General features: G+C 38.3%; 1 protein-coding gene across 1 annotated transcript in view; it reads left to right on the plus strand.

Moving 5' to 3' along the window:
- Positions 1-12,445, plus strand: part of DPP4 (dipeptidyl peptidase 4) — an 82,074-nt gene that overhangs the window by 59,663 nt on the left and 9,966 nt on the right. The window contains exons 20-23 of the mRNA XM_043894585.1: positions 2,599-2,793; positions 5,191-5,245; positions 5,858-5,957; positions 8,630-8,694. Coding sequence (XP_043750520.1) covers positions 2,599-2,793; positions 5,191-5,245; positions 5,858-5,957; positions 8,630-8,694 — 415 coding nt within the window. The remainder of the gene's footprint in view (positions 1-2,598; positions 2,794-5,190; positions 5,246-5,857; positions 5,958-8,629; positions 8,695-12,445) is intronic.

Here is a 12,445-nt window from a genome sequence, read left to right on the forward strand (position 1 = left end):
AAGAAATTCTCAAGTCCCCATTTTCATCCTTACCTCTTAGACATTTTAATAAGCAATAGATGGGTATTACTAGTCTTCACAGTTTCCTTATCCCTAAATTTACCCAGATATCTCTCATTGGTGGTCTTTAATTCATTCCAGTGTCAGGTTTCTCTTTATGTAGTTCCTGAAATATCATTGCCTGGTATTTTCCATTTCCTTTTTTGGTGAAGAGAAGATATGATATGAGAAAGTATTCATTATATAATTTAAACTTCTCCACGTCCTTGAGAAAGTTCTGAAATCACAAGTCTTTGAGCAGTAAATGTGAGCTCCCTTGAGGTCTAAATATGGTATCTTTGCATTTTTGGTAATTAGTAGGAAAACATTTTACTTCAATTTCCAAAATTGCCCTGACCTCACACATAATGCCACAATGCCACTCTTCCTATCCCAGCTTGCCTCATTTCCTTTATTCAAAACAAAACAAGCCAACACAAGGGCTATGTGCCTGCTGCATGCCAGGTAATTTGCCTTATTTTGTCCGCACTGCAAGCCTATGTAGTCAGTTCTATTGGGTCCATTATACAGAAAAGAAAACTGAAAACTTGGGGATACTTTCCAGTTGTTACTAGCAAAAAAAAAAAACAGAAGGAATACAGATACTAACATGAGACACACCCTTTATACAGCACATTCCCCTGCATTTACAGTTCCATGTAAACCAAACATAAATGTTCAGAAAAAGAGAAAGAGGTATTTTAAACTTTCAGATACACTGTTGGATTCTCATTACACCTAATTTAGTCAAATTTTGACTACAGTAACATTCACTTGCTTGGGGCCTTAGCCCCAGTACCGAACAAGATCCTTTACAATTAAAAAAAAGTAATGTTTTCACATAAGGGTTTGTTTAAAAAGAAAAAAGTGATATTTTTATCTTCTTGAAATCCTTAGTAAGTAATAACTAGATCTCCCTTTCATTAGGAAAGTTTAAAAAAACATGGTAAATTCAGGCCCAGTTCTTTTCAGTGATTTTCCTCTTCATTTTCTTAGATGTCTGAATCTTTATTTTCTATTTTTAAAAATAATGTTGCTTAATCTTCAAGCTTACTTAACCTGACACATAGTTAATACTAAGGGAAGCTATTAACTCTACCAAATTTAATATCATTGAAAGGACCAGGGTATTTCACAAGTTAAAAAAAATGTTTACTTGCTTAAGAAATTCATGAATGCCTTCTTTTTCTAAAACTTAGAATGATACAATATCTAGTGTAAAATTAAAGTTGTACAATGAAAAAAAATGTGAAAGTGTTAGTCAATCAAAGTGTCCAACTCTTTGCAACCCCATGGACTGTAGCCCATCAGGCTCCTCTGTCCATGGAATTCTCCAGGCAAGAACACAGGAGTGGGTAGACATTCCCTTCTCCAGGGGATCTTCCCAACCCAGGGACGGAACCCAGGTTTCCTGCATTGCAGGCACATTCTTTCCTATCTGAGTCAAAATTAAAGTCATACAATCAATATTTGGCTTAAAACAAATTCTTTTGACTGCCATCCCCAAGGAAAGGGAGGAAGATGTTAACAAAGATGTCCAAGCAGGTCTTGTCCAATCCTGTTGGCAGGGAGAGTGAACAGATGAGTAGGAGAGATGGGCTGGGAAGGGAAGAGTTACCAGAGAAGATCTGGGTCCAGGAGTCTTGTAGATCATGCAAAGAAGACCTGTTTACAAGATCTGATGACCTGGAGGAAATGTCTTGATTAACAAATGGAAATGAGAGGGCTTGATGAAGACTGTATACACAGCTATGTATGGATAAGTTACAGCCTGTGAAGAATGCAGCTATGAGAGAATTAAATTTGTTAATAAGTAGAATGCCAACAATAACCCACTTTCCAATAGTATATTTCTTTCTCCTTTGAAGTGTGGTTTTTTTTTTTTTTTTTTGGCTGCACCATATGGCATGCGGGATCTTAGTTCTCTGACCAGGGATCGAACCCATGCCTCCTGCACTGGGAGTACAGTCTTAACCACTGGATCGCCGGTGAAGTCCCTTCTTTGAGGTGTCCATTTATACTTTGGCCCATTCCACAGTGTCTTGTGGGCCTTAGTGAACAGCACTGTGCTGGCTATTGAAGCAAATGCAGTGCATGTCCTACAGCAGTCAAAGTCCTTAAGGAAGTTCTAATCAAGGAAACTTGTAGTCTAAGAGTGTTTGTAAGCTCAATCAGAAAGATATACTTGAAGCTGCATTTATTGTCATCTTCACTATTTTTTCATTATACAATTCCCCTATTCTAATTATTAGAGTATTTACTTTGATTTCTAAGGTATATGCAACTTAGCAAACATTGGCCTGTGAAGTCTGTGTTTGATGGCAATCTTCAAAGATAAAACTGATGGGCATCTTCGGAGGAAACACACAGCCATTATAGTCATGTTGCCATGACTCTCAAGTTTGACAGGACCCATTGAGAACACCCTGGCAGCTGGCACGATTTCAGGCTCATGAACAGGAAAGATGTACACCTCTTGTCCATGGGGAATAGAAACTCAAGCCTTCTTCATTTGATTCAGGAAAACCACAAAGGCTAACAATTTGGCATTTTTCACAGATATGCAGGCCCCTGTAGTCAAAAAGCAGATGCTATCTTCAGACTCAACTGGGCTACTTACCTTGCAAGCACAGAAAACATTGTAGTAGCTAGCTTTGATGGCAGAGGAAGTGGTTACCAAGGAGATAAGATCATGCATGCAATCAACAGAAGATTGGGAACATTTGAAGTTGAAGATCAAATTGAAGCAACCAGGTGAGTGACTAGGAGGTGAATTCAAAGGCTGTTTAATTCCCCAACCCCCATTTAAATTTTAAAGTTGTGAAGTATAAGGAGCTTCTAGTGTCCTGGGAAGAATCTTTCATCCTTGGGCTAGATTTTTAGTGAAAATATTATGTTTAGACTTAAAAGGGAATTGATATGTGTGCCACCATCTTCTAGCAGTAGGGACTCAGAATTCATCAAACACATGGACAAAACAGGGATAAATGTGCCTCTGAGTGAACGTCTAACTAAACAAGCAAGCCACTCCTATAGTCGAGGATAAACAGAGGAGATTGGTGTATTTATGTCAGAGTAGGATGACAACCACGAAGTCTTAGGAGTGGTTCCTACATTCTGCTGAGTGAGAGCTCCTCCCCCAATTTGGGAAAGTTGTAGAATACGACCATTGTCACTCAGTTATAAGGGATCCTTTAAGGATGAAGCACATCAATTGTGAGGCTATAAATAGATGTGGTCTGACTTAAGAAAGATTTTAATCTTAATTGGTGGTTACCCTGGCGTGCACATGTAACATGCAGTGTTTTACAAACTGCCTTATCCCTGAAGCGACACAGCAACCCTCAGAGATGAGTGTTCAGACCTTACACTTCAGGTAAAGAAATGGAGGCTCTTAGGTTAGATAATTTGCCAAGACTGGTCAGGTCTTGAATCTGGGTTTCCCTTCAACTTACTTTCAGTTGCATTCAACTGGTAAATGGGGAATGTAGTCTTTGAGGTTCCATAACCACCTGCAGAGATGTCTGAAAAGCATAATAAATTAGCGATTTTAAATAACGTTGTGAAATCAGAAACTAGGAAATGGAAAAAAATTGTGAATGATTAAATGGATGGAATAAAATGCCTTTTAAAAAAGGAACAACCAACAAGGAGAAAAGATAATTTATTAAGTAATCCTAAATTTGTTAAATCAAAGTTAATGATTAGCTATTTTCCTTGAAAGTAAAAAATAAATAAAGAAAAGATTTAGATAAGAGCATAAGTTGTTTTCAAGACTGAGGCTTTGATATTTTACAAATTCATCTTTATTTATCCAGATTCTGTGAGAAAGGGCATGGCTTCCAGGGCCTTTCAAGTCTAAAATGATAGAATTGTGTTATCCACAATATACAACTCTGTTTAAAAAGTAATGAGTAAATAAAAATAAATGGAAAAAAAAAAGTAATGAGTAGTTGCTTTTCAGCAACTCAAAGGAACTATGTACAACAACACAGATGAATCTCACAGACTGTTGAGTGAAAGAAGCCAGGAACAAAAGTATATATCCTATATCCACAATCGAATTTATATTGGTACAAATTCAGGTGGAATTTTTCTGGGATTCAATAAAAGATTTTTTTTTTTTCAAAGAGAAAAATGACCCAGAGGCTTCTGGGTGATAGTATTGCCCCATTTTTTGCTTCAAGGTATGCTCACTCTGTACAGGCTTATGAGCTTGTACATTTGTGATTTGGTACACGTTTCTGTATGTATGTGTTCCAAGTTTAAAAAGTTTACATCAGAAGATGAGCTGAAAACTACTTACACTGAATTTTTTCTAATATTGCTTACCTCAGGGCAGTCTAAGACATATACCATCAATTGAAAATAAAGGTTCTTAAGATCACATATAGGTCAGTGTGAGGGTCCCCCACCTCCCTCAATACTACCAAGTTAAGAGCCCCATTTGCTAGATTTTTTTTTTTTTAAGTAAACCAGTTGCCTTTTGATGTAAGTCTAAGACTAAGAAATAGACGCAAAGAATATTTTTCTCCTTTCTTTACCTGGATTCCAACCATACAATTTAGTGACAAAACGACATCTTAATCCTTCAAGGAAGAACTGCTTCATATTTCATAGTGTTGAGTTAACTAATCAACACCCATCATAAGAAAGGATGTGTTTGAGAATGGTGTTTAAGTTCTCAGGTAGGGGGCCCAGGGATATTTCTAAGCCCTGCACAGATGTTCTCCAAGCTCCCATGTTTTTCTATTGCAGGGGCAGCTTCTCTCAAACTGAAAAACATCTGGAGAGATTTAAATTCAATTATGTAAAAAAAGTGCATCTGGGCTGCAAATTTTTATATACAGCTGTGAAAAAAACAGCCAGGATTTGTTTTCTGTGAATCATACAGACACACACACACACAACACACACACACAGACATAATTTTTATGGACTCCAAAACAAGTAAACCTTGTTCATCTGGCTCTTAAGTTAACAATGATAGACATTGATCTCAGGTGTTTATTTGATTGCTGGCAGCAATTAATCTTAATTTCTAAAAGAATGAAATAGAGAACAAATGGCAGGGTTTCACATTTGTGCAGTTACCTTAGTTTTCTATACACAGTGTGATACTAATTCGTGGACTTCTTCCATGTATTTTAGACAGTTTTCAAAAATGGGATTTGTGGACGACAAACGGATTGCAATTTGGGGCTGGGTGAGTACTTTGGCTGATGTATTCCTTAGTGAATATAATCCAAAACAGGATAATTTACTTTTGTTTGTACATATTTGGAGGTGTAAATCGCAACCATCATGCCCATCTAAGAAGGTCCAAATGTCTTAGATTTCTGGGCAATGAGTCCCCCCCAGGCTTACACTTTTGTTTATTACAATGGGGGAAAGGAGGTGAGCGAGGAAGAAGAGGCAAGAAAGAGGGATAAAGAAAAGGAAAGATAGAGGGGGAGAGGGAAGGAGAGACACTTTTTCTCAGGAGTCCAAAAAAGTAAAAACTTAAGAGATTATTGCCTTTTTGTTTTGTTTTTTTTCTTTAACTTTTTTTGTTTTTGTCGTTTTGTTTTTAATTAGTACTATTCAGCAAAATGTCAATGCTTTCCCTCTTACCCCTACCAAGAAAAGGGACCAGGGCTCTGAACGGGTAGTCTTTAGATACTGCCCAATTAAGGCCAATTTAAGCCTCCTCTATCATGCTTTCTATCTCGAAAGAGGCACAGTATATAAAGATGTGAGAAATGTGGAAACTGCGACTTGCCTACCATATGTCCTTAATTCCTTTACCTCCATAAAAATAACTGTTTCCATTTCTTAGTCATACGGAGGGTACGTAACCTCAATGGTGCTGGGAGCAGGAAGTGGTGTGTTCAAGTGTGGAATAGCCGTGGCGCCTGTTTCCAGGTGGGAGTACTATGGTAGGTGATGGCCCTCGGTGCAGAGATGCTGAGTGCGAACCTTCACATCTCCATGCCAAAGCCATTCATTTTTTAGTTTCCCTTTTTCTACAGTGAAGAAGCTGATTCATCTTAGACGTACTTTATGGATACCTGTAATAAAACAGTCTCACTTCTGCTGCTGTTGGGAAAGGCTGGGTGGTATTAAATGCTACCTACATAGTTAGTTAGCAACCAATTCTGTTTCCTAAATGTCTTATCAAGAAATTATGTTTTCCACATTTTATAGCATTCCCAGTGCTACAGTTCTTCAGATCCCCTTCCTTACTTTATTCTACTTTGACTTTGGGGCTTCACATATTACAAGAATAAGAGGAGTATTTCTTTCCCTTCAGGTTAAGGTTAAATATAAAGTAGGACTTTGGGTGGAAAGAAGAGACTTTGGCAGGAGAATTCCTGGAGGCTTTGTTTCCACTAAGTAGGTGAAAGCCACTCTAGAATATTCTTTACACCACTGAGAATCTATTGTTCTATCATACACATGTAAGGCTATGATTCCCAAGGGGAAGGGGTAAGCAGTGGAACTCTAGGTAGTGGGGAAGAGCCAGAGGTGGTGACAGATGAATTATCTTCCTTTATCTCTTCTGACCCCATCTCAAGTCCTTTCTGCAGTATAATGATAGAATCATTGATAATGAATATGCTTATTAAATATTTTATACCCTAATGTATGGTAGTATATGGTAATACCAAAACTGTGGAAAACTCTAAAGTCAAGAGAAGCCAATGTGTAAAAGATACATCATTGTCTTTCTATTGAAAAAAATTGGAGAACATGGTTAGGACTGATCCTCACACAATAGATTTGTTTTCATATAATACTTTCCTGCTTGATACTAATTGTTCTGTATGATGGCTTATTTCTGGAGACCTCTGGTGGTCAGTAAGATAATAGAAACAATCTTCATGAATTTGGAAATATATAATGGTAAGAAGAGTTCATTAAATGTATATGGACCAATCTAACAAGAACTTTCTAGAATTCTTACATGTGTGAAAATTTGAACAATATTACTCAAAAATCAAGTGGAAGGAGTGCATAAATGGTATTGCAAGACATACTTCTAAAGTTTACACTGACATTAGTGAAAGTGAAAGATGCCTAGTCATGTCCAACTCTGCGACCCCATGGACTATACAGTCTATGGAATTCTCCAGGCCAGAATATTGGAGTGGGTAGCCTTTCCCTTCTCCAGGGGATCTTCCCAACCCAGGGATCGAACCCAGGTCTCCTGCATTGCAGGCAGATTCTTTACCAACTGAGCTATCAGGGAAGCCCCACATTAACCCCTGACATTAAGCATTTTTAAAATAGTATTTTAAAAATTTTAGATCTTCTTACACAAGAAAACCTGGTTACCATAATAAGAAAGGGCTATTATGTTCTAGAACAAGAAGAATTATGCCTGTTTGGGGGAAAAATTATTTTGCCCTTAAAAGCTATTCCTACTCCCCCACCCCATTAAGTGTACATCCCAAGTTATTTCTATTTAAAGTTAAAAGATGAACATTTTGGGAAAGTCTTATATTTTAAAGTGTGCTTTAAAATATTGTATTTCCTATGTTAGTGTCCTCTAGATATGTACAATTGCATATAGTCTGTATTCACTTTAATCAAAATGATAAAATAATAAAAACTCATTTTGGAGGAAAATATTTTGATTTCCATTGAAAGGGCCTGAGCAATATATATGGAATAGCTAATACTAGTTATCAATGCCAGCCATTCAAAAGGGGTTAGAATGTTGCCTAAGCTTATTGTTTTGATGATCTATTCTTCTAAATAATTAATTAAATTGGTATTGAAATACTGGTACAATTACAGTGATATTCATGTCATTAATCTATATAGCACAGTGGAAACATATTATACTTATTTACTTACTGTAACCTGGCCATTTTTCAAAAAGTTATTTCACATATTTAAAGTTATATTGGAATTCAGCAACAATACATTTTCTCACTGATATTTTTAAAAATATACATATATGTATACATATAGCTATATGTATATATATGTCTCTCTCCACAAAATGAAAGAAAACAGATATTTAACTTGCCTTATGATGGAGTAGCTGAGCCAGTATAGGGTTGTACTTCAAATAATGATAACTGAATTTTTTGCTTTCAGTCTGTCCCTCCCCCACCTAAAAAAATATGTTTTAAGTGAGCAACTAGTAATTGAAAATTATGAGGAGTTTCCAGTAGGAAAGAGAATATCCTAAAGTAGGGCATATACATGTGTCAGGACCAAGAAATTCAAGACAATTTAGACATTAAATGACTTGCTAATCAAGATCTTTAAGGGAGTCAGATCTTTAATGTAGTATCCTTGTCACTGAGCATTTCACATTTGACTTTTCTGCAGGTGAGTTATTGTTTGGGTTTTAGATCACCTGTTTTGATCTCCCCTTGTCCTGCAGGGGAGAGCTAATGGGAATTGGTTACAGGGCTGAGTATGGAAAGACAGGAGTCTGGATGCATCAACAAGCCAAGCAGAAACGATCAGAAAGGAGATACTTCTGATGGTATAACACTGTAGACCTTTGCGCAAGTTAAGACATAAAATAACCCAGTAAAAGGGGAAAAGCTTGTATTGTATGAATCAAGTTTTTTTCTTCTCTCCATCACAGACTCCGTGTACACAGAGCGTTACATGGGTCTTCCAACTCCAGAAGACAACCTTGACTCTTACAGGGTAAGCGATGGTGAGCTAGATCCACTTTATAACCTATTTACAAGTGGTATAAGAACATTTTTAAGTGTATCTATTCTAGAAAATATATATTTTTTATTTCCAACAAAATTCTTGTTAAAAAATAACACAGGTGGTTTAGAGTTACTCCAGTAGCTTCCCCTACTACATTCTGCATAATTACAGCCTTTATCGTATGCTATATAGGTCACAATATGCATTCATTTGGAAATACAAAGCAACACCAGATAATTACTTTAATTATAAAAAAAATTCCGTTTAGAAAACATGTCAAATTCAACATATTCCTTTAGAGCCCAGAAGACACTCTAAGTCTTTAACCACATATTAAAATTTCTTATGGTATTATCATAATTAAGATGTATGTACAAGCCTATAATTTTCTTATTCTTACCCAAATGTGTACATTTTTTTTTTCCCCCACAAGATTTGAGTAAAGCAGGTGTCCTATAGGTGCAGGAGGGTAATACTCTGAAAAGCTCTTGAACCCAAATTACTGAATAGCATCCATGGGCTGGTTGCCTGCTTGGAAGAGGCAGTGGGCAGGTTACTACACAAATGGGCTATCGCATCTGAGATGGGGCCTGGGTACAGCCATCATTGGCACCCTGCATGCTAGCGTGGGTGCCACTGCAGGGCCAGGGCCCTCTCTTTGGTAGCACATTTGCTTCAGCTGGAATATCAGCCTAAGTACTAGGGACCCTTCAGGGCATTGCACCATTCCCCAAAACTTCCAGATTTTGTCATGTAAGTTGGAAACCCCTAAACGTACAGATGGCTGGGTCAGTCATCCGATGTTTACATTCTTCAGAGGATATTCAAAACTCTTCCCAGGACAGTGAATTAAAAAGAAAGAAAAACAATAACCCGTATGATTTAAGAGCACAATTTCTTCTCATCTGTGCCACGGTTCTCAGTGCTTGGGCTTTGTATTCATACATTGGTCTAAGCCATATTTGTACATTTTTGTAAGATGTCATCATTATTAGGGGTTCTGAGCCCATTTGATCAAAGCACAATAAAATGCAAATACAATTTCCAGTTTTGCTAGACATGTATAGTTTAGTTTTACATCTTCCTTTCAGCTTTATTTAGCAAGGCTTGTGTGGGGTGTGGCGGAGAGGGGTATGAGTACATTTGTGTCTGAGTTTGTGTTTTCATCTCTGTTTACCAGTCACAATAGAAAAGTAACAACTGTATAAAATAGATAGCTAATGAGAACCTACTATGTAGCACAGGGAACTCTACTTAATGCTCTGTTGTGACCTAAATGGGAAGGAAATCCAGAAAAAGAGGATATATGTAAATGCATAGCTGATTCACTTTGCTATACAGCAGAAAATAGCATAATAAAGTAACTATACTGCAATAATTAAAAAAAAGAGAGAAGTAACAGCTTATGAAATGGGATGTATGAATCCTCTTCTACTACAAAGCAGTCCCATAATCAGGTTGTCCTTATGTCTTCCGATTGTCCCACGTGATACTTTGGACGCAGTTTTTCCCATTCTTTCTCCTCCACATCCAATCAGCTGCTTTAGACATCTTTTCCCTGCTTCATGGTCACATTGCTGATGCCACGTGACTACCACCTTTCACAACCATAACCCCACTGCTCATTCCTTAGCTGGTGTCCCTGCACTCCAGGCTGTATCGCACACAGAGGTAGGAGCTTAACCTCCACTCACAGCACTTTCATGGACTTTTCCCATGGACTCAACTAAGTCCAGCTCTTATTCTTTAACCAGGTGTTCAATACCTTTCTTACAGCGGCCCTGGAATGTCATTTTTCCCCCTTCCACCTCCATCTATTAGGTGGCGAAGGAAATGGCAACCCAGTCCAGTATTCTTGCCTGAAGAATTTCATGGACAGAGGAGCCTGGCCGGCTATAGTTCATGGGATCACAGGGAGCTGGACTCGACTATGCGACTGTCACTCACTCCATCTATTAGGACACTTGTACTGCTCTCCTGGTGGACTAGCATCCTCTCTTTTGACTCACATGTTTTCCTTGTATATCTCTCTATCCTCAATTTATTATTCTTGGATTCATAGTTATTTTGTACTTCTTTTCCCCCCTCTGTGGCATTATTAGTCATTCAAAGCTTTCCTCCATATTGTAGTCTTTGGATCACCCAGTATAAAATAGAAACCTTAAAATCTTTTTTGATTTAATTTTAAAACTTCTTGAGTGGAAACATTGTTATAAAAACTATACATCTCCATCATCTCTCTCATTTTACAGCTCTAATTTTCTTGTCAGTGACCCAACGAGGATGCTTACACTTGAAAGCATCCCTCCTGTGGTACACCATATTTGGGGCATGGCTAAAAGTCTTTCTCAAATAATCCCAAAGTACTAAAAAAAAAAAATCCCAAAACATCAGAGGTATACTGCCCAGGACCCTCATTCTGACTCTAGATCCTGGTGGATGATGAGTCAAAGTTCATTTTAAAAACCCCATCTTGAAAGTCTTTGAACCTCGAAGGACAGGGTGAAGTCCAAACCTTGATATCCAAGGAAGTCCATGGCACCTACTCCACTGCATTCCAAAAACATCAGCCAACAGGGTGTCTCCTCTTCAGTCAGTCCTCGCCCTAGAGGATAAATAGTTTTAATCTGCCATGTCAGGCTCTTTTTCCAGATTTTCCTACAGGCCTCTCATTCCCATGCCCATCCCTCTCTTCTCTAACTGTGCCCCCCCACTGGCGTGGCCACTTTCCTCGCTCCTCTTAGGTGTTCTCTGCGTGAGCTGGTCATGTAAATAGAAGTCACTTCCTACTGCCGATGGCAACACGCGCATTGGGAGCACAGAGTCACTGTCTCACTTTGCTGCACAGATGGCTCCCGAGGACTGTTTAATCCTTCCACGCCAGGAGTCGGGTTTTCTTGGCACAGAATTCTCTGCTGGCAATGGACACATTAAAACTGCCAGTACCAGGGAGCTAAAGGTTCCCAATGTGTTACTCAGAGGAATTATTTGGGTGGGCGATAGTTAAGGTGGGCAGGAGAAAGTGAGGTAGATGTATTCTCTGTGTTGTTTCTGCCCTGTGAGTTGCCTCCTCAGAAAGTGGAGAGCTGAATCTGAGTACCTATATTTGGTGCACAGCAGGCTTTAGAATAAAGCTGCCCTCCTTTGTTTTTTAAATGAGTCTGTGCTTTTGTCTCTGGCAGGAATACATTCAAAGATTCTATTTTCCTCTAAGGCCCCAGCTGCCCCTCTGGACCCCCATCTTCTTTTACTTTTCTTTCCCAGGTTGTTATTTCCTCCCTTTCTCTCTCCTCCTCTCCTTCCCTCCTCCTACCCTCTTGGAAAAAACAAAGGAGACAATTCCTTACAGGCTTTCCCTGTTCTCTGTCTTCCTGTGGGTCAGGAGAAATATTCTGAAAAGGAGTCCCGTATAGGATAGCCTGTTGACTTTCTTCAGTACCTCCAGGATAGGAATGACCGAAGTGTGTAACAAGCAAGGTCTTGATCTTTGTACACCTTTTCAACTATAGCATCATTTATCTGTAACCAGAATTATAGCCTTTGGAAGAGAATATAATTTTTGATGAAACTCAGATGAGGAGAAGATTCATTATTAGGTCATTAATGACCCAGGCTTGGAAGAATGTAGAGGACAACCAAGAGAAGGACATTTTGTGAAATAAAGGTCGTACTTACTATTTAGGAAAGGAAATTGAAGGAACCATTTGTATATGTAAATGGAACAAGTGGGATGACATGT

The sequence above is a fragment of the Cervus elaphus genome, chromosome 33 (genome assembly GCF_910594005.1).
Source record: "Cervus elaphus chromosome 33, mCerEla1.1, whole genome shotgun sequence".
Taxonomy (NCBI): Eukaryota; Metazoa; Chordata; class Mammalia; order Artiodactyla; family Cervidae; genus Cervus; species Cervus elaphus.